The sequence below is a fragment of the Thamnophis sirtalis genome, unplaced genomic scaffold (genome assembly GCF_051295495.1).
Source record: "Thamnophis sirtalis isolate CommonGarterSnake01/CBP01778 unplaced genomic scaffold, rThaSir2_p1.2 scaffold_7, whole genome shotgun sequence".
NCBI classification, from domain to species: domain Eukaryota; kingdom Metazoa; phylum Chordata; class Lepidosauria; order Squamata; family Natricidae; genus Thamnophis; species Thamnophis sirtalis.
In genome coordinates, this window is record NW_028261387.1 from 4513263 (window position 1) to 4535212 (window position 21950).

The window sequence follows — 21950 nt, forward strand, 5'->3', positions numbered from 1 at the left end:
AGCAGGATGCCCGTCTTCAGTAGTTCCTTCCGTGATATCCTGTGCACAGCTGTTCTAGTAGCAGCAGAAATAAATATATTTAAAGGACCCAGGGAAGACCTTTCCAAACTTAAGATTGGACTGTCATTCCCCCCACAGCTTCTCCAATTTGCACTGCTGACTGCAGGATAGGAAAAATTATTTTTGTAAGATAATATTCAGGGTTGGATCCACTTTATACCACTTTTTTTTCCTTATCAGATCTATAAGCGTAAATTTGTCAGTGTTTATTGTTCCCGGAAATCTCTCTCCATAATGAAAAGGAGCCTGAAAAATCTTCTTAGGCCTGTAAGCCCTTCAGTAACTCTTTGGATTAAGCCAGGGCCAACCATTTCTCTTTTTTTAATCTTCTTCTGAGCTTTTCTTTCTGTTATGAATCTTCATATTTCATTTATCCTCCAACTTGTTTTGCTGGAGTAACTCTCTTCTTCCATCTCCATCCATCGTTAGAAGCTCTGAAGAACTGCAGATAGGGACAAGCAAGCCCACCCTGTAGCTCCCCCCACCCACCCATATCCCAGGTTTTTGCTAACTTTAAGTCCCCCCCCCCTCGATCATATCATATCAGAGTATAGGATCAGGTTTATCCAGTCAACTGGGCTTGAGCCCCAAGGAGATCGCCAGAATGCTTTGAACCCTGTTTAATAACTTAACAGGCTAAACATCCCAACAGAATTGATGCTGAATCATGTCTCTTTTGATATCTTCCTTTATGCTGTTGTGCCAGCATCATACAGACCAAGGGCAGACACTCTGACAATGCAAGAAAAAGGAGCAAAATGCAGCTGCACCCACAAAAGGAAATTATGCATCAGGGCACAGCTCATTTTACCCTTTTTTTTCTTTTTCCACTCCCCAAATCAATAAACCCCCTTTCTAAGAAGTTTCAAAGACAAAAGACCAGATGCCCCTTTAGATATTTTGTTCTTGTGTTACATTTTTTCTGGTTTGATGTCAGACAAAAAAAAAGTGCTTTGGTGAAACAATAACAATGCAAAACAGAATATTTTATTAGAGCTTTAAACGAAGCATTTTCCACAAATGCTATGTGGACCATTGGAAGAGTTTTGTTTAAAAAGATAAGATGCCCCTGTAATTACCAGAATGTTGTATGGTATTTTGTGTACTTTTACACACTATTCAAAAGTTCTGCTACCATGCATCTTCTTTTCCCAGAGCTCGAACACACTTGTAAGACACGGAACTCAAAAACGCACCTGGAACAATTTAAAAATGCATTAAATACCCATATATTATTCAACAGGAAAGAATTCATTTTTTTTTTTTTAAAAAAAAGCCAAGCTAATACTTGAACCCATATTTCTGTTGGGTGAAGTTCTACTGAGCAGGATGCTTCCACCGGAGGAAAGGAGATAACTCTTTTTTTTTAATTTATTATCCTTCTTGTAAATTTGCACCTGGAAACTGGGAGACTCGCCCCTAAAGGGCAAGTAGTAATCTAGGGGTTCAGAACTGTGTCTCTTTCCTTTCTTCCCTAGGAGTATCCTTTAGCTTACAGTCCCTTTTATTCAAGGAAGAAGCCGTTCTATTTGTTCTGAATCCAATGGTGCTATTGTGCTTTACTCTGTTACACGGAGAACAAAATCATAAGTAAAATGGGTGTTTTTTATGTTTCATGGTGTACACTGCCAACCTTCCTGCGTGACCCGTCAAAACCGCGGTCCACAAAAGCGCGATCGACGAAAGCGCGCATTTGACGTCATCACAGCGCGACGAAAAAAATTAAAAATTGAAATAAAAATAAAATTAAAGCAAGCCGATTCACATAAAGGTAAGGGTTAGGTTTAGGGTTAGGTTAAGGGTTAGGGTTAGAGCGTTAGGGTTACGTTTAGCATTACGTTAAAGGTTAGCATTAGGTTTAGCGTTAGGTTAAGGGTTAGGTTTAGGGTTAGATTTAGGCTTAGGTTAAGGGTTAGGTTTAGGGTTAGGTTTAGGGTTAGGTTTAGGGTTAGGTTTGGGGGGGTTAGGGTAAGGTTTCCGCTTTATTTTTACATTTTTCGATCACAGCGCGATGTTTTCGTCGCGCTGTGATGACGTCAAATGCGCGCTTTCGTCGACTGCGATTTTGTCGTCCGCGGTTTTGTGGTGGAACCACCTTCCTGAGGTGGGCGGCTATAGAAATCAAATAAATAAATAAATAAAATACATGATAGTAACGGCTGAGTTGTAGATCAGAACGAGCACATAACTACATACGAAGACTTCATTTTTCTCCCTGTAATTTTAGTGCAGTGGTTACTTGAGTCCAGGCCATCAGTTAGTAGACAGTACAACGTTTTAAGCTCTACCAACGTAAGCAGAGCCCTTGCACTTACTGAAGGCCTGGGATTTTAATTAATAATTGGGATTTTAAAAGGCACATTTAAAGGCTAAAAACCTCTATGGGTGTCCTGTTAAATGAAAGAAGAATGGTTTACTATTTTAGCCTGTATTACAATGCTAGAAAATAAGGTTTTTTTTCCAAAAAAGATTCACAAAAAGGATACAACAAGAAAGGATACACTTTTCATGACACAGTATTACTGCAGTATTTACGCAGGAATGTTTCTAAAGAAGAACAGCAGAATGTGGTTTAATCCTTTTATTCTCTGGGTTTTGTTTTTGTTTTTTCATCTAGACTGCCCATTTTGAAATAGTGATCATCATTTAAAAATTTGTAACCAAATATAACTTAAAAGAAATGGGCACAACATCTCAAATCTACAACAAATATTTTTACGCTATTTTATGTTACCTGCCATAGTTTTTGAAAAAAAAAAAAAGGCACTACGTCAATTTTGTTGAGCTTCCTCACTTTTTGTGCTGTTTTCCAAGGTGACAATCTTTGGCAGAAGCTAAGCAATGTACGTCTAGAACATGTAACTATGATCCAATCGAAATGCTGCTTACACAACTACATTAAATGTGTTTGTTCAAAATATATTCACTGAAATTACACAGCAGGAAGTCACTCTTGTCACAACAGTGTCCGTACTTCTTTGTTATAAATCCAGAGATAAAATTAGGGGGGGGAAGAGCCATTTTCATAACATACATTTCCCTTGACTCTGCAATTCAAGGTATACCTTCGGAATTCGCTCCAGACACTATAAGCATAGCACCACATGCAGGCACAATGAAGAAATGTGTTCATTAAGGTTACCTAACAAGGATTATTTTAGTAGTAAAATCTGGAATAGAATGGGAAGTATGAACAGAGACAAGAATTCTCCTGGAGTTAACTCTCTGTCTTGGAAAAGGAGAGGTTTGAACAGTGGTGGGTTGCTTATCCCGTTCCAACCGGTTCGGTTGGAACGGGGTTGGAGGTGTCCTCGTGCACGCGCACAGTTCACGCATGCGTCATAGTGCCTGCACGATGCTCCAGCTGCTCGCGGAGACTCGCGCAGGCGCTGTATGTGCCATCCAGCTGCTCGCAGTGAATCGCACAGGCGCTGTATGTGCCATGCGCCTGCGTGGAAGCGCAGAAGCCTTCAAAGACCGGTAAGGAGCGCGGGCGGGCGAGTGGGCCCTTCGCCGTTCCCGGAAGTTACTTACTTCCGGGTTCGCCGACCAACCGGTTCGCGGGGACCGCCGCGAACTGGTTGAAACCCACCCCTGGGTTTGAAGCTAAGAAACAGAACTAAGAGTTCTGTTATTGTGGAGGACCTTGGAAGTTTTAGAAGGTTTGACTGCCAGTAAATCTCAACAGCTACAAAAATGGTTCTAAGTTTATGAAATTAATGGAAGATTGCTTCAATCTCGAGACCTGATGATTTCATGAGAATGGCACACACACATATTTACACCATATAATGGATAATGAAGGTTTGTGTACGTGGGGCTTACAAGCACTGCCCCAACTCTGAATTTATAAACGTCTTCAGTCATCAAGCTTGGCTGGGCTAGTTTCTGTCTTTTTGAAACTGAACTAAAGGACATAATGCTCTGTTTTTTCTGCAGACCTATAGGGTTGTTGGAAGGTTGTTGAAGGAACTTGCTTCATCACTGCTTAGCTATTACCTAAATAATCTGGCAGTAGAGAAGCTGGAGAATGCTGGTTTGATCATTGTATTCGGAACATTTATTCATAATTTGAGAAACGATTGAGCATCAACAAGCAGAACACCTATTATTTTATTGTCAGTTTTCTATTTCACTGTCAAATATGTTCCAAGTGGCATACAAAAGCATTCCCTGCTCCAGTTTTGCCCACAAATTGTCTACAATCAATCTGAGAATAAAAGTGACTGAATCAAGATCACCTGGTGAACTTCCATGACTGGGGATGGACTTGAAAGCGGAGTTTCATTGATCCTAGGTGAGCATCTTAACCACTTGAAAGAGCAAGCGGTATGTGAACATTAATGATTGTCTCTCCTTACGAAAAGGGTTTATCAGGAACAAAACTTTTAAATTTGGCCCCAGGCACTTTTGAGATAGAGTGGATTTACTCTGTCTGGGATGAAAAGAAAAATCTGAAACTCTTTTCTAATCATTATTTTGATATCTGTAAAAAATAATTCACCCTAAAAATTTTCAACAAAAAAATTAAAAAATGTTACCAAAATTTTTAATTAGCTAAGACATATTTAAAAGGTTTATTTAAAATATTTAAAATATTACTAGCTGTTTTAAAGATGAAAACAGCCTAGCCAAACCAACTCTGAACTCTGACATCATTACTCAAAATCTGTCAAATCTCAACATTAAGGATATTAAAAACATTAAACAGAAATGGCCGCAAGCTCAGGAAATAACACTAAAATCATGAAAGATCAAGAGGTAAGTGTTGAAACCTCATGAGATTTTGATCATTTTTAAAATAGTTATTATCTGTTTTTAGGTATTCACATCATAGTACAAACTCGCCACGTCACATTGATGTCACATAATGTATGGCAACACTTTTTGCCTTCGCGGATCTGGGGTGGGTGTGGCCTGCATGTGATGCATCTGGCCCGTGGGCCGCCAGTTTGACACTCCTATAGTACAATATCATGTGATGGTATCTGATGCTGAGCCGAGGTGGCGCAGTGGTTAAATGCAGCACTGCAGGCTACTTCAGCTGACTGCAGTTCTGCAGTTCGGCTGTTCAAATCTCACCGGCTCAGGGTTGACTCAGCCTTCCATCCTTCCGAGGTGGGTAAAATGAGGACCCGGATTGTTGTTGGGGGCAATATGCTGACTCTGTGAACCGCTTAGAGAGGGCTGGAAGCCCTATGAAGCGGTATATAAGTCTAACTGCTATTGCTATTCCCAAGGTTCAATAAATCTTAAATTAAATGATCAAGATTGACTGGTATTCTAATCCAAGACAATTAATAAACTAATAAGACAGTCCCCTGCTTGCTGATATGTGTCTAGATCATCTGGTGCATTTGGGTGAGTCACTGTCTTAGCCCCCAGCCCCTCAAAGGGTAGCTATGGGAAAAATAGGGAGGAAGGAGTATTGTGTATATTTGCTGCCTTGAATTATTTACAAAGTAATAAAGGTGGGATTTAAAAAAAAAGATAAATAAATGCACATCCAGCTATGCTGGATGTGCCATTTGATGTGATTGGATGCCTACAGATTCAGTAGCCAGGATCCCAGGATTGTTGCAAATATAAACAATATAAATGAAACACCAACCATTTAAGTTTTTAAACAAATACAAAGGTATTAAAGGATTTTGCCTAGTAATGAAAAAATTAGATTAACCTTTTTGTGACAAAATTCTAAAGGAGTTCCTCTACCATTTAATTGAGAACAGAGCTAGATATTTCACAGTTCAGGAAGACTAGTCAAAATCACAAATGGATTCATTCCAGGCTGATGTTCGTTAGTGAAATGTCACTTTAAAAAAAAACAACACTGTAAAAATTTGCAAACACCCAACAAACAGAAAAATGTATTGATTCACCAGAAATCAATATTGTTTAAACAAAATTTAAGATTGTGGCCTAAGTATCACTTTGGATAAACTTTTTATCTGGGCTATTGTTTCAAATTCTGCAGCAGGTATATGCAAAACTCATTTCCTAGGACAAAATACTCCAATATTCGTAAGAACACTTATCTTCCAAAGTACACCAATCCACCATTCATATATTTTCCCAGTGAGAACTCGCTTTCTGTTCCCGGGACAAGGAGTTTTGTATACAATTGCTCAGCAGGTAACATTCATAATGTTCCTTTGCAGGGGGGGGAAACTACCCATACATAGAAAATTAAATTTATCAATAGAAAAAGTCCAATCAGCTAAAATGTAGCTGTGAATTAAAGAACAGCAATTAAACTTATAAACTATTATTTGTCAACTGAAGCTCCACCTTCCAAATTCAGCCAACCCAAGCAATTTTTATATAAAGGTTTTCATAGTCAAAATGGGTTGTGAGAATGTAACTTACTTTCAGGTTTTTTTCCCCTCTAGGTTTCCTCTTTTCTTTGGCATCTGGCTTCGGTCTTGCTGATCGAGCGAATTGCTAGGTATTTATTAAGGAACAAAAACCTAATTGCAAGTTACATTTTATTTGTAACTCTTGCAATAATCTTTATCTCATGGCGAAGTGATGATGAAGCTAACAAAACAGTCACAATAAGTTCAGTGATTAGGTAGCTGCTCATTCAATTAGAAAACTTTCAGTCTGTTTCAGGATTATTTGGGAGTTATAAAAAAAGATAAGCATAGAAAGGACATATTTTTTCTCTTCATTCATACTAGATATGGATAATCAAATGTTCTTTGAACTCTTCAAAGAATTATACTACTTTAACCATTGATCTAAAACTTAGCAAAATAGAAATTCATATTAGAAATAAAGTTCTGCATTACAACTTACCATTCTATGGAAAGCCCATTTCCAAATATTTTGAGGCAGATTCTTAGCTTACATATAAAGTCATTTTTTTCCCCGTAAATAAGCAATAGTTGCCTAGAATCAAATGCTGTCATGCATCGTGATTAGAAACTATAATGGCTGTGTTCACACATTGTAGCAAGACACAAAAATCACATTTTAAATACAGGTGGTCCTTGACTTATGACTGTACGAGCCCAGAATTACAGTTGTAAGTTGGGCTGCTCTTTAAATGAATCACTATGTGACCATGCCTCATTTTACAACCTCTTTTTTTTTTGCAATGGCCATAAGGCAAACACCGCAGTCATTAAGTGAACACAAGCAAACTCATTGTCAGCAATTGGTTTTTTTTTTTGCTGGAAATTGGAAGTAAATGCCAGTTTCCAGGGGGGAAAAAGGAACATAAATCACAGTTATATGACTATGGGAATGCTGCAAATGGTTGTAAATGCAGGACACGCAAAATGCAATCATGTGGCCCGGGGAGCAGAGGGGAGTGTAGCTGTCAGAACTTGGAATCCAAGTTGTAAGAACCTTTTTTTTGGGTGGGGTGTCAGTTTTAACTTCAAATGGTCCTTAAGGGATCAACTGTAACTTCAGTCACTTCAAGGACCAATTGTAAGTCAAGAACTATCCGTAGACACAATGTGTAATGTATGAACCTCAAAAAGATAAATCCCAGTCAGATTTTATACTTCCAGAGAATAATATTTGAATTTATCTGAGTTGTATGTGAGAATAAGCAAAGCTTGCTTGTGTTCAAACATTATACATGGAGGATTCTGAGACTGCCCAGCTAACTAAAATGAAACGCAATTTTTTAAAATGAAGGATACAACCACCATTGGCTTATCGAATAAGAGATATCCATTTGTTTCTTTTAAAGCTTTTGCAGCTGCTTTTTCATTAGGAAGGCCAATAAAAGCTTGTCCTTTCATGCGGCCTTCTTTCATTAAGCGTATATCAAACCTAGGGTATGCCAAGAGAAAGCAATTTATTATTTTTTTTGATTTTTTTTTTTTCAATATCCAACAGAGTGGACCATTCATGCAATTTAATAACAGTTTCAGATCATATAGCATTCATCTAACCGTCTCTTCAAAAAGCCCAATACAGCAGCTTTATTTTTGTTAAGATGATATACTATAAAAAAAAATTGCCACTTAAAACCGGGTTCTTACAAGACTTAAGAATAAAAGAAAGAGGTATTTTCTGAAGCCTTGAATTTCCCCTATTAACCTTGGCTTATTTTGATACATAAGAGTTAAAACTATATCTGCCAGGTTGCCTTTGGCTAGCAGCCCCCAATTTCTAGCATCTATGTCTGCAACTAATTCGCATTAACATTTTTAACATTATCTATTCTATAGACCTCGTGTTTTACAATTTATCAATGTATATAAAACATCGCCTTCTTAAGATATACTTTATCTGCCGTGTTCCTTTACTCAAGATGTCCATATCTAAATAGCGCTTTTTTTGCTTGTACATTGCCATAACATTTTTTTTCCCCAGGAATATTTCTCCCCAAACGTTTCTACTTTCTCTCAGTTCTACAGCCTCTTTCCCAACCAAAGTCTTCTCCTGGAAATAAACATAGTTCAGATTGCTTGTTAAGGTGCTGGTCCAGAAATCAGGAGGCTGGGGGTGCCAGGCCTCCCTCTGGCATGAAAGCCAGTTGGAGCCTTTGATCAGTCACTCTCTTTCAGTTCAACCCATTTCACAGGTTGTGGGGAAAACAGAAGGCAAGATATATTCACCACCTTGAATTTTTATATATATAAAGGGGGATACAAAAAAATCTAAAAATAATAATATTATTATTTGACTTATCCAGGCACTTACATTATTCGTTCAGTTTCTGATGAAAAGTCAATGTATTTTCCAAAAATAAATTTCAAATCCTGGGATTGAAATAAAAACAAAACAAAAAAAAAGTTAGTAACCATAACGAAAGAGCCAAAATATTCTGCTTTGCTTCCAGTTACCTTTTCTTGAACTTGTTTAGATAAATTCTTCACATAAATTCTGCAGTTTGGATCTCCGGGGTCGTAATTTTTGAAGACAGAAAGTGTTTCCATTTCTGGAACATACACAAAATTCAGAATATTATTTGCAGTTTGCATTGTGGGGTAACTTGCTTGATTAAATATTTAAAACTGATGATAAGACTATAGTGACAGATTAAAATTAAAAAGTTAACACCAGTATCACATGGGGATATAATCCAATTCAGTATTTCCACTGTATGCTACAAAATGCTTAAAAAAATTATAACGTCACCTTTTTTTGAGATTCTGCCTTTTTCTAACACTCTTTTAGAAACAAATTCTGAAGGAATTTCATCCTCTTCATCTTCTGTGTCCTCTTTATGATTAGAACTGAGAGCTGGGAAAATTTTTCCAAATCCTTCATTAGTTATATCATCAGCTTCTGAGGAAGAGTCTATTTAAAAGAAAGAAAGATGCAAAAAGTTTAAATGGTGTTTAAATTGAATGAACAATTTAACAACAACAGCAGCGTAAGGTAAATTTCGGCATCCTTAATCTCACTGAATTCAAAAAGCTTAAAAATATTCTGGATAGATGCCATCAGCAGCAGAAATAGTAATTGCTAGAAATAGAAATTCACAGCAGATATAATGTCTGAAAATACTATGGTAAGAACTAAACAATTCAGATCATTTGTATCAACTCCACATAAATACAGGTTATTATTGCCCACAATTGGGATTGGCAATTCTAAGTGATACAATCATGAAGTGAACAATCGTGTGATCACACCCAACTTATGATGGCATCTCATCAAGTTCTAGCTGTGGTGGTTAACCAAATCATTCACAATTAAGCGTGATGTCTTGTGACCATAACTTGAGACCTCTTGTCAGTTTCCCCACTGATTATGCTTGTTGGGAGCCAACTATGAAGGTCACAAATGGTGAATGACAACAGGATATTGTAACGATCGCAAATGCACACCAGGTGCCAAGCGCCCGAATTGCAATCACATGACTGCAGGGATGCGGCAATGGCTGCAACTTTTAAGAGGAGGTCATAAGGCTCCTTATTTCGTGCCAATGTAAATTTGAATGATCTCTGAATTGTCAGTAAACAAGGACTCTATGTTTAATGCTTACATCATATTTTAGAATGCTTAAAGCAGTATCTTGCAGAACTTTAACAATCCCTATTGGCATTATTTGTTCTACTAGAAGTTAAGAAAGTAGCTTGCCTAAGCTGATTCCTCAGAGAAAGATCACAGAGATTAGCAATTTGACTCAATCCTCACACACTAGTACACACCACAAAAAAATCTAAATTGTAAGTTGTTGGTAAGCAAACACTAATTTTGTACCATCATTGTGCTCCTTTTCCACGCTTTTCTGAAGAATAGTAGGCGTCTCTGAAGAAATGTTAAATTCAATCTTCTTGATTCCTATCGTTTGTGGCTGCTCAAACACATCTGAAGGTGTCAGTGCTGGGTGCAAATTACTGTTCACAAAACATGAAGTTCATTTTTTTTAAAATTGCCAAATGATTTCCCCTCCACATCTCCTAACCATTTTACATTTCTTTGAAAGCATTTTCATCTTTTATACAATAGCAGACAATTAAACAATCTAGTATCTTTCAGCAGGCATTCCTTTCTGAACTAACTTTGTGTGCTACAGATTACGTGGAACAATGCAATTTGAAAAATTAAAGCTATATAGATAACCCTTTGACTTGCAACTACAATTGAACTCCAAATTTTGGTTGTAAAATTAAGTGACTGGTCAGTGAATGGCGGCTTACTTGTAATTGTTTTGTTTATCAATCAAATTTAGAGACTGTCTATCTCACTTACAAATCTTCAATTTTTATTCATTGGGCATAATATTGAGGCAACTTTACTTTTTTATGAACCCAAATGTGCCATTCAAAAGGCAATTGAACTTTCTTGGTTTTTTCCTTGAAAATGTTTCACCAAGCTTTGTCTGTTTAGCCAGAACACAGCACCACGACTTGGATGACTGAAAATCTCCATAGGGACTTTTTATTAAGGAAAATATATTTTTTCGATGGTTTTGATCACTCTTTTGAATATTCAGGGTAATTTACTAATACATGCTTGTGGAAAAAAACTATTCAAGCATTAGAACAATTTTATTAACTCCTGAGACAAAAGTCGGATAGGCTCTTACTATTCTAATCAGGTATTCTAAAACCTGTTCTTCAACAGAGATATAATTGCCAGCTATGTGTATCCCAGTAGAAAAACTTTTTCTGATTGAATATTTGTTCAATTCAGCGAGTCAAGAAGCTGAAGAAATAGTCTATACCTATAATGCTTGGAGTTAGAAAATAATCCAGAGACAAGCAGGTGGTGTAGCAATCTAATTTAACTCAGTTGTAGTTCCCCTGTGCACCTACAAGCCCTAGAGACAGACGTTTAATACTGGGAGAGAAGTCAAATCTCAATCCATCGTTTTTCATGAATAATTCTAGTTAAGGTATTTCTGTCCCAACAGAAGCCACTGTATGCTAAATTAAACTTCAAATGTTTTCTACAAAAAATGTAAGCTACAGCCTCATGTTAAACATGGACTTTATGCATGCTATAAATTATTGCTATTATTTTTAAAAAATCCATATTGAATATTTTTTTTCAAAACCTGCTTAAGCTGGTATTTTCAATTCCCACTGAGTCAAAACCCAGGAAATTGAAAATAATATATATTCCTTATGATCCACATCACATATACTGTATATGATGATGAATTTTGATTTCATGAGCCACATACAGACAGTTTGCCTTAGACTTTCAGGCCAATTATTGGCTACAGAATAACATGGCTACGCAGACATTCAACAAAACAGCTTTCTTAAGCATTTAATGTACATATTAATAGCATACAAAATATGCTATTTTCTATATAGAAATATAAGGCACAGTATGTTCCCCAAACATGATCTATCATACAAGCTGGCAAAATCGGCTTAATGTGCTATTTGTAGGTCAGCAAACAATTAGTCTTTCATTCAAGACATTCACAAGTGTACAATGAGGTTTATTGTTAATTGACAATATTGTGCATTAACTTCTGTGTCATACCTGGGTGGAGCAACTAGGGAAGCATTTAATAAGTCCTTTATCTTTCTTTTTTTCCTTGTGTGACGCTGCTTTGTTGGCATCGGTCGTTTTGGCTGAAGTGTTGCTAGTTCCACCAATTTTGTAAATCTAAAAATTGAATATATAGTTAACTTTTTATATCTATACAGAAAAAAAAATGATTTCCCCCCCCCTAATATCTTCTTAGATAGATATTAACATTTTGGAGGAGGAGAAGGAGTAAGGGGCTGATTCTTGTGTAAAATGTTAATGTCTTTCTAAGAGATCCAATATTGTAATAGATCATTATAGCACAGAAAATAAAAATTAATTATAGCTTTATGTTTATTTACAGTAGTGGTAGTCAACCTGGTCCCTACCGCCCACTAGTGGCGTTCCAGCTTTCATGGTGGGCGGGAGGGGTTTGCTGTAACTCTGCTTTATAAATTTTATACAGTAAAGTTACTTCCCTACTTTATAAATCACCATTACTGTGGAACCGGTGGGCGGTCAGAAAACTTTACTACTAACAGAGATACAAAAGTGGGCGGTAGGCATAAAAAGGTTGACTACCCCTGATTTATAGGTTAGGTCTCCCTTGCTTGAAAGCCCAAGATAGCAGAAAAATCTACCAAAACGATTCTGCTAAAACTTAAGTATGGGGCCTTATCCTTTTTTACTTGCAATTTCTTCTCTGAATCACATAAGGTTTCAGTTTAGTGGAGGGTCCCAAAAGAAACAGAATGCCTCAAGTCTGGATAATGAACTAAAGTTGGTATCTAAGTAGCAGGGTTGGGTTTCTATGTTGCCATGCTCTAGAAGAGGGGCAAATAAAGCATAAATCGTATGACTTAGGTTCACTGTAGCCAAAGGCAAACACTGAACTGCAGTTCTACGCATATATTTGAAACAAATTGATTTTACTGCTCGAGGTTGCGTAATGCTCTCTGGACATATGCTGCAGACATTTCAATCGAAGAGTGTAATTCAAAATTTTACTATCTGTAGGCTAAAAGAAACTAAAACTTGCACCCAAAAGATAGAACTTTGCTGCTGTTATTTATGAACCTTTCTTTTTCTTCATCGGCACTTTCATATTCAGACTCATCTTTATTTGAGTCTTGGCTGTCATCTTCAGGCAATGGAGGGTGCTCAGGAGGTAAAGGAGGAATAGGAGGTGGCAAAGGGAAGTACTCTTCATACTAAACAGAGTAAAAAACACAGAACTTCTAATTATTTAAACCATCTCTCAAGTAATCATTTAAATGCAAGAATTCTTACGCACACATAGACGTACACACTTATACAATATCACACTATGATCTATCGAGTCATCTTCCCTAACACAAACTACATCACATGCAATCATAAAGCCAAAGACCAAAGTTACTGCATCACATTTGCAATATATTCCCAAATGGAAAGCCAACAATTAAATCAGAGTGAAGCCCGAAAGAGGACTAAGCAAAACATTCTTCTCTGTATGCAACTTTTTTTTGAAAAAAACTATTTGACTGCAATGAGAAGTTGGAATAGAAAGTACAAACTGCAATTTCATATTCTTCATTTATTCTGGATTATTCAGAGGATGCATAGCCTAATATTTGAAGACTATCAAAACTGCTCCAGTTATTTGAGAGATGCTCCAGTTGGCTGAATACTTCATCTATTGCTCTACCATGGAGAGCTCTACCATGGAGAGCAACAGAAGTAAAGACTTAAAAATGGTAGAAAACTCAACAAGATACTGGAAATTGGAGCTAGTCAAATAGGTTTTCACAATTGAGACCGCCTTCTGCCGATTACCTCCCTCCGACCGACAGACTGGGCCTCCTCCGAATCCCATCCGCCAGCCAATGTCGACTGGCGACTACACGGAGGAGAGCCTTTTCTGTTGCAGCTCCGACCCTGTGGAACGACCTCCCTGTCGAGATACGCACCCTCACCACCGTCCAGGCCTTCCGCACAGCCCTCAAGACCTGGCTATCCCAACAGGCCTGGGGATAAGCTTCTAATTTGCCCCACCCGAGTGTTGAGTGTTGAATGCAAGTTGTGTTTTTATTATTTTACTTTGTTCACATATTGTTTATTTTTGAATTGCACCCCCTCCCTAATGATTGTAAGCCGCCCTGAGTCCCCTTAGGGAAAAGGGCGGCCTATAAATCCTAATAAATACAAATACAAATACAATACTCTTCATTTTAAGAAAAAGTTAAACTCTCCACTATGCTCATACAGGCCCCTTAAATGAAAGTTATCAATACTCTGGTTTCTAACCTCAGGGAGAAAATGTAAATTAAAATTATGCTTTATATCAGTGGTGGGATTCAGCCGTTTCGCACCTATTTGGGAGAACCTGTTGGGAGAACTTTCTAAGCAGTTGGGAGAATCAGTTGTTGGAAGAAATCTCCTTTTGTTTTTGTTTTGTTTTTTCATTTTTACAGGGCTAATCCTGTAAGGCAGGCAGGAATGAAACATTCTGGTGTTGTTTCTAGCCTAATCTTTAGTCTCCTGCTTACAGAAACTGCCTCTCCCGTTAACCCTTATGACATTGTAACAGCTAAGGCGAAGCGTCCATTGACGTGAGTGACTTTGAGTTGGCTATGCCCACCCGGTCACATGACCACTGGTCCACGCCTACCCAGCTGGTCATTAGGGCAGAGAATTGGTTGTTAAATTATTTGAATCCCACCACTGCTCTATATGCACAATTGCTTTTGTTCCGAGTATTGTAAATAGTAAAGTTCCTTACCATGGGTGGCCGTACAGTAATTGGTCCAAAAGGAGGTGGAAGATTCATTTTGTTCATAAGATGCAGAACCTGAAGTGGAAGAGTAGCATAATATTCAAACAGCAATTCTTAAAAATATTCCAAGGGATTCATATAATTATGCTCATGATCTTTAGATCATTGCCTTGCCATAGTACTTCAGCATTCCACGTTCAGCAATACACATTACAGATTTGTAAAACTGTTTAACACTCTGCACAGCTAAGTAGAAATTTGCATTTGATGACCAAGTTCTGGAATTGGAGAAAAGGGTAGGGGAAGATTCTTCATGTGAAATTAAATTATCTTGTTTAAGCATCTTTGGAAGGCAGGTTTATAGAAACGTATTTTAAAGCACAATGATCTGTTAATACAGTACAATAACACAATAATGCAGAAAGAAGGCAGTAAGTTCCAATTATTGTCATTCCAAAAACAATGACGCAAAACAAAGCAAATTAATGGTTTGAGCACAGAAAAAATGTGCCTAGGATGAGTCCAAGCTTCTAAAAACAATTATTATAAATTTGCAATTTTAAAATAATTAAAGCAGGAATATTAAATAATTATAATAATTGCCTAAAAGTCAGATTTTAAAACAAAGAACTTGAAAAACAAAATATCACTGCTCAAAGTCTACTGATGGTGATGCTTGAAATTTTCATAATTTTAAACCATTACTTCCCTTCTTAAATGCAATTATACCAAAAGGTGATATGACTTAATGCTTTTGCAGATGAGGTATGAAAGGAATTGCTTCCTATCAATTCTAAACTTTTCTGTAATGCCCAAACCTTCGGTGTCCAGTTATTTTTTTTCTTTTGGCCTCCTAAACATGTTACGTTTTTAGGCAGTAAGGAACTACAAGGATTGGATTCAGTTAGCCTTGGTAACCTTAAGTTGACAGGACAGAAAAACTGGGTAATACACTTTTTTCCTCTATATTTATTGGTGGGGAAAAGGGTAAACTGCTCTTCGTTTTTGGAATGGATCACTTTAAATTCAGATTCATCTTCCCTTTGAGTAAATGTGGAAGTTACCAATCAATACTGGAAAAAAAAGAAGTGTTTCTTATCAATAAATTAGGAAGCGTCAATTAATACATAGAAACAGAGATAAAGATTGTAGATCAGAAACATCCTACAGAAGATTCCTTTAGGTCTGAAAAGGAATTCTAACATCTGTGTGAGCTACAATATTATAGCCAAGTGTGAAACCTTCATTTTGGAGGACCAAAGTCAGCAAAGGTATAGAAGGAATGCAATGATCTCTACTTTGTTCCCAAAGAAAATAGGTTTGTCACTTCTATCAAATACTGAACATGCACATTAAAGGGAGGTTTTTCCACCAGTTAAATTTGTCCCTTAAAGTAATAATTCATTAAAAACTAACGTTTAAGCAGTTAATACCCAGAAGTAATGTTTTTGCCACCCTTGGGAATAAGCAGTCAATACTGTTTAATATTATATTCAAATAGAAGCAGCTTTCTAGACTTACCTGTACATAGAATTTAGGAACACTTGCCAAAGCATTTGCTATGTTGGCTAAGATTGTACTGGACGGTGGGGGGTACAAATATTTGAGGCACGAATTTATAGGGAATGTTAACCTGTAGAAAACAATGAGATATTTATTTATATTCCACCCATTTTTACAGATTTTTACTATTTTTACAAATAACTCAAGGTAGCAAACATATCCAGGAGACTTTCCCCCTTCTATTTTCCCCACAGAGGTGAGTTGGGCTGAGAGAGTGACTGGCCTAAGGTCACCCAGTTGGTTTCATGACTAATATAGGACTTGAACTCATGGTCTCTTGCTTTCTGCACTGGTGTCTTAACTTGATTAAGCACATTAAATATTCGAGGTTATACATTTGCCCAGACTGCACAGTCTGGCCTCATATAGTCTTGGATTTATTTATTTATCTGCTTCATTGATGCTGTATCTCTCTATTGCAATTTTGCCATTTTTCTATGTAACCCTGTTAAAATCCACAGCCAATAGCCTGCCAACATACTTAAAAGAAACATTACAGGTTGTATGGTTAGTTTGGGAGACATTGTGTTTGTCTTTCCAATACCACATGGACGCTACTTTTGAAATGAAGGATAATTTCGAAAACGCTGCCCTATATTTTCAATATATAATAGCAATAGCACTTAGACATATACTGCTTCACAGTGCTTTCCAGCCCTCTAAGCAGCTTACAGAATTAGCATATTGCCCCTAACAATCTGGGTCCTCATTTTACCCAACTCGGAAGGATGGAAGGCTGAGTCAACCTTGAACCTGGTGAGATTCGATGTGCCAAACGGCTGGCAGTCAGTGATCGGCAGAAGTAGCCTGCAGTACTGCACTCTAACCACTGCACGCTAATATTTCATTTAGTATGTTCTAGTGCTGATGTACACAAGCACTGTCAAGTTAGACCTCAACCCATGTAAAATGGCAATGCCGAAAAGGAACTGTATTGGGGGGAAAAAAATCAGGACTCAGCATACTCTTAACACATCTTTGCCTAAATTAAATTTGGGGGCATTAGAATACCAAATCAACTAATGGTGGATTGCAAGGATGATTTCTGGAAGTACGCGTTCTGTTACTTTCCAGCTTTTAGATCTAACACAAGTTTTATCCAAAGAAAGTGGGGGTGGGGGGTTGGAAATCCTATGTAAATGTTAAGGTAGAATGATTCTGGAAAATATTGTGCTTCTAAGGGTATAAGGGAAAGTGGTTGATCTGCAAAGCTAACAATCGGAGTCCTTCACTGATTTCAAATTTGCTTACATGCATTCAAAGAGGTTACAGTGAGGTAATCTTAACACATGATCACAACCAGGTACTAACCCATGGCTAGGAGCAACTCCACTTTCAATTCTGAGACAGCTTAGGTCTTTTTGCCCCTTCTCTTCTTTGACAGGCTCTTCAAGACTAAACAATAATAGCAATAAACAATGAATACATTATATGGCAGGCTGAATTTAATCTAACATTCATTCAACAAGCAAAATTTCTAAATTTCTCATTCATGTTATTCCAGTCTGTATAATTTTTTTCTCTCTCTACATCAGTAAGTTACGCTATTTCTATGAAATTATTAGTTGAGAGATATTAAACAAATATCCAAATCATTATTTAAATTTGTTATGCTTAAATTTTTAAATCAATCAATAATGCAAAATATTCCTGTAAATATAAGTGATCTTTGAATGTTTACAGGTATCATCAGGACTATAAGACCAGCGATAAAAACACTAACTGAAAAAAGACACTTAACTTCATTACTAGTTATATTATTATTATTATCAGTAATGAAAATATGATTTGGATAAACAGTATGGATCCTTACATATTAATCACATGAAGGGTGTGTGTGTGCGTGTGTGTGCGTGTGTGTGTTAAGGGATATGTTATTAACTATCTGCAGTATTTAGTTTTCAAGCTGTTATACAGCTACTGGGTTTAAAATGTTTACATACCTTTTGTCTTTTTCAGAAGGTTCGCTAATTGCAAAACCACTTTCTTGATCCTTTGCATATTCAACTACAAGAGTGTGGCCTAGAAGATTGAGCTGATGTAGTTTTGATAAAGCCTTAAATAAATAGAATACAACAATAAGCTAGACGAACCAATATTATTTTAAAAGAAAAGGATCAATGATTTTTTTTAAGCTTTTCATTTTCCTCCTCTTCTAATTTGCCTAAAACTGAGCACTGTAGCAAAAAAACAACAACACTCTTCAGAAAAGAACAGTACTCCTCCACTTTCTAACCCTAATTTGCTCTGAAATATGTTGAAACTGACATAAGTAAATGACATCCACATTTTTTACTCCATAGAACAGACACTTTGCTTGTGATCTATGGCTTAACATATTGGTGTAAATAATGGAACAACTGAAAATACCACAGACATAATTATTGGTACCACTACACCTAAGATTTCATAGCACACCTTTTTGAAGCAATAACTACAATATGGAGTAAAGATTGCTAAATGCCATTTACCTGTATCCATTTCATCTAATTTCATAACTAATTGAGATAGTTTGGAGAAACGTTGAAGGGTACCAATATTTTTAGCCACATGTGAATAAAGCTGGATCAGAGATGAATAGAAGAAAAATGACACCACAATTAGTGCTACTGTGCACTCTTAAATAAGAAAAAAATATGGAATAAAGACAGTGTTGGGTTGTGACAGCAACTAGGACCAAGATGGCTGATGCTAAGCGATGAAATTGTAAAGCGTGAAAACATGTGACCCAATCACTTAGGGAAGGCAATCCTTGGCAGTCCATGTTAACATCGTAACCCCATAATGTATCAGTCATTAAGTGAAAACAAGTGGGAATCTTAGCTAATAGTTGGGAGGGTGCTGAAACCGGGTGTTAGGAAGAATGGGTTAGGGTTAGCGATGATCCTGAGACCATCTTTTCAGCCCATTATAACTCTGAATGGTCACTGACTAAATGAACATAAGCCAAGGACTACCTGTATATGATAATGTTAGAATAAGTACTTAATAGCTCTTCCAACATCCCATGACAGCTAGTGTCTAAAATTCAATTATCATCTGGAAGGCATATCAAGCACCAGCCTGCATTTACATAGAAGTTCACAAGTCAAGCAATCATTTTTCACATTAGATTTCATGTATAAAAGCATTGCTGTAGAAATGCACCAGGGCACCTCACTCTGCTGTATGGGCAGTATACAAGTATGAAAACGAAATCAATGAGGAAGTAGGAAGTTTAAATGTCCAATACACACCTGAGTAGCTGCATTTTCATTGGGAAAAGTCGCAAAAGCTGTATGTTTCTGAAAAAATAAACCAGGCATAAGTTTGTTTTTGTACAAAGGAAAAAAAAGAACACGTTCTACACACCACAACATGCCACAACCAAAGTGCAGGTTGGTTTTATTCCCTTTCTTCAAATAATCTATATCATCGCGATTGAATTCACCATTCTTTTCCTGAATATATTTGTATCTGTGATCCTTGAGAATTCAGAGGTCTCCAACCTTGGGAACCTTTAAGACTTGTGGACTTCAACTCCCAGAATCCCTCAGCCGGCTTTGCCTTGGGAACCTTTAAGACTTGTGGACTTCAACTCCCAGAATCCCTCAGCCGGCTTTGCTTTGGGAACCTTTAAGACTTGTGGACTTCAACTCCCAGAATCCCTCAGCCGGCTTTGCCTTGGGAAATTTAAGACTTGTGGACTTCAACTCCCAGAATCCCTCAGCCGGCTTTGCCTTGGGAACCTTTAAGACTTGTGGACTTCAACTCCCAGAATCCCTCAGCCAGCTTTGTCTTGAGAACCTTTAAGACTTGTGGACTTCAACTCCCAGAATCCCTCAGCCGGCTTTGCCTTGGGAAATTTTAAGACTTGTGGACTTCAACTCCCAGAATTCCTCAGCCGGCTTTGCTTTGGGAACCTTTAAGACTTGTGGACTTCAACTCCCAGAATTCCTCAGCCAGCTTTGCCTTGGGAACTTTTAAGACTTGTGGACTTCAACTCCCAGAATTCCTCAGCCGGATTTGCCTTGGAACCTTTAAGACTTGTGGACTTCAACTCCCAGAATTCCTCAGCCGGCTTTGCCTTGGGAACTTTTAAGACTTGTGGACTTCAACTCCCAGAATCCCTCAGCCAGCTTTGCCTTGGGAACCTTTAAGACTTGTGGACTTCAACTCCCAGAATCCCTCAGCCGGCTTTGCCTTGGGAACCTTTAAGACTTGTGGACTTCAACTCCCAGAATCCCTCAGCCGGCTTTGCCTTGGGACCTTTTAAGGCTTTGCTGGCTGAGGAATTCTGGGAGTTGAAGTCCACAAGTCTTAAAGCTCCCAAGATTGGAGACCCCTGCTTTAAAGATTTCCAGCCTCGCTCTTTTGCTCTCTCTAATCAAATTTGTTGCTTTTGTCTGACGACTCGTTGGCTTCGGGACAGTCGTATCTCTGGGCCCTTATAGGAGGTTTTTTATTTATCAAATTTATGTTGCCGCCTACCTTAAAAGGCGCGCGACTCTGGGTGGAATATAACAAACGGCGTTAAAATAAATACATTTCGTACTTCAGGTAAGAGGAGAGATGACACCCAATACATCCAATCCAGGAGGGGCCATCCTGGGACTTAAATCGAAAACTCGATGACGCTTTTAAGATGTAAACATTTAAAACCCTCTTCCCTACCAGCCTGCCGTGGTCCGAAAGGATCCGCACCGACGAAGCCCCGAAGTGCCTCAGCAACTCTTCTTTCTCCGAGGCCGTCAACACGGCGGGCAAATGTCGCACCAAGAGGATCCGGTTGCTTTTCCCCGGTCGCAACTGCCGGCCATTCGCCTCAGAACTGGGACCCGCCATGTTTTCCCAACCGACGGCGGAGAGGTGGACGTTGCGCATGCGCCTCCGTTTTGCAAGGCCCGCTGGCCATCTTGCGCTTTGAAATCTCGTCGGCCGAAAGGCAATAACGCGGAGGGCGGCCCGGAGATCTCGCGAGAATTGGGAACTCCCTATTGGGAATAGCCTCTCCAACCCAAAGAGTTACAGTCTGTAACAGTCAAACTAAGAAGTCAGGAGAACGTCCGGGAAAATTTGAATATGGAACGGGGTAAAAAGAGACCGTCTAGTTGAGGGTTGCTTTTTATAGGACGGCAATACCCGCACATGGATGCTGTTCTCTTTTGTAGCGGGCTTCCTCAAATTGAACTTGTAACTGCTTTATTCACTCCAACCTTGGCAACTTTAAGACTTGTGGACTTCAACTCCCAGAATTCCTCAGCCAGCAAAGCCTTAAAATTTCTCAAGGCAAAGCCGGCTGAGGGATTCTGGAAGTTGAAGTCCACAAGTCTTAAAGTTACCAAGGCAAAGCTGGCTGAGGGATTCTGGGAGTTGAAGTCCACAAGTCTTAAAGGTTCTTAAGGCAAAGCTGGCTGAGGGATTCTGGGAGTTGAAGTCCACAAGTCTTAAAATTTCTCAAGGCAAAGCCGGCTGAGGGATTCTGGGAGTTGAAGTCCACAAGTCTTAAAGGTTCTTAAGGCAAAGCCGGCTGAGGGATTCTGGAAGTTGAAGTCCACAAGTCTTAAAAGTTCCCAAGGCAAAGCCAGCTGAGGGATTCTGGGAGTTGAAGTCCACAAGTCTTAAAGGTTCTCAAGACAAAGCTGGCTGAGGGATTCTGGGAGTTGAAGTCCACAAGTCTTAAAGTTCC

General features: G+C 38.1%; 1 protein-coding gene across 2 annotated transcripts; it reads right to left on the reverse strand.

Moving 5' to 3' along the window:
- Positions 1–1025: 1025 nt before the first annotated feature.
- RNPC3 (RNA binding region (RNP1, RRM) containing 3) lies at positions 1026–21141 on the reverse strand. Of its 2 annotated transcripts, none has more exons than XM_087719220.1 (15): positions 20936–21141; positions 19519–19566; positions 18226–18338; positions 17594–17677; positions 16241–16352; positions 14726–14794; positions 13042–13175; positions 11977–12102; positions 10237–10373; positions 9166–9327; positions 8871–8965; positions 8728–8786; positions 7719–7851; positions 6430–6504; positions 1026–1256 (listed from the first exon to the last, which is right to left on the reverse strand). In XM_087719220.1, exons 1-15 carry the CDS (start codon positions 21104–21106, stop codon positions 1245–1247), a joined length of 1530 nt encoding a protein of 509 aa, XP_087575346.1. In that variant the 5' UTR covers positions 21107–21141; the 3' UTR covers positions 1026–1244. The 2 variants fall into 2 exon arrangements, with proteins under 2 accessions (XP_087575346.1, XP_087575345.1); XM_087719219.1 differs by having other exon boundaries at positions 1026–2607.
- Between the last annotated feature and the right edge of the window lie 809 nt (positions 21142–21950).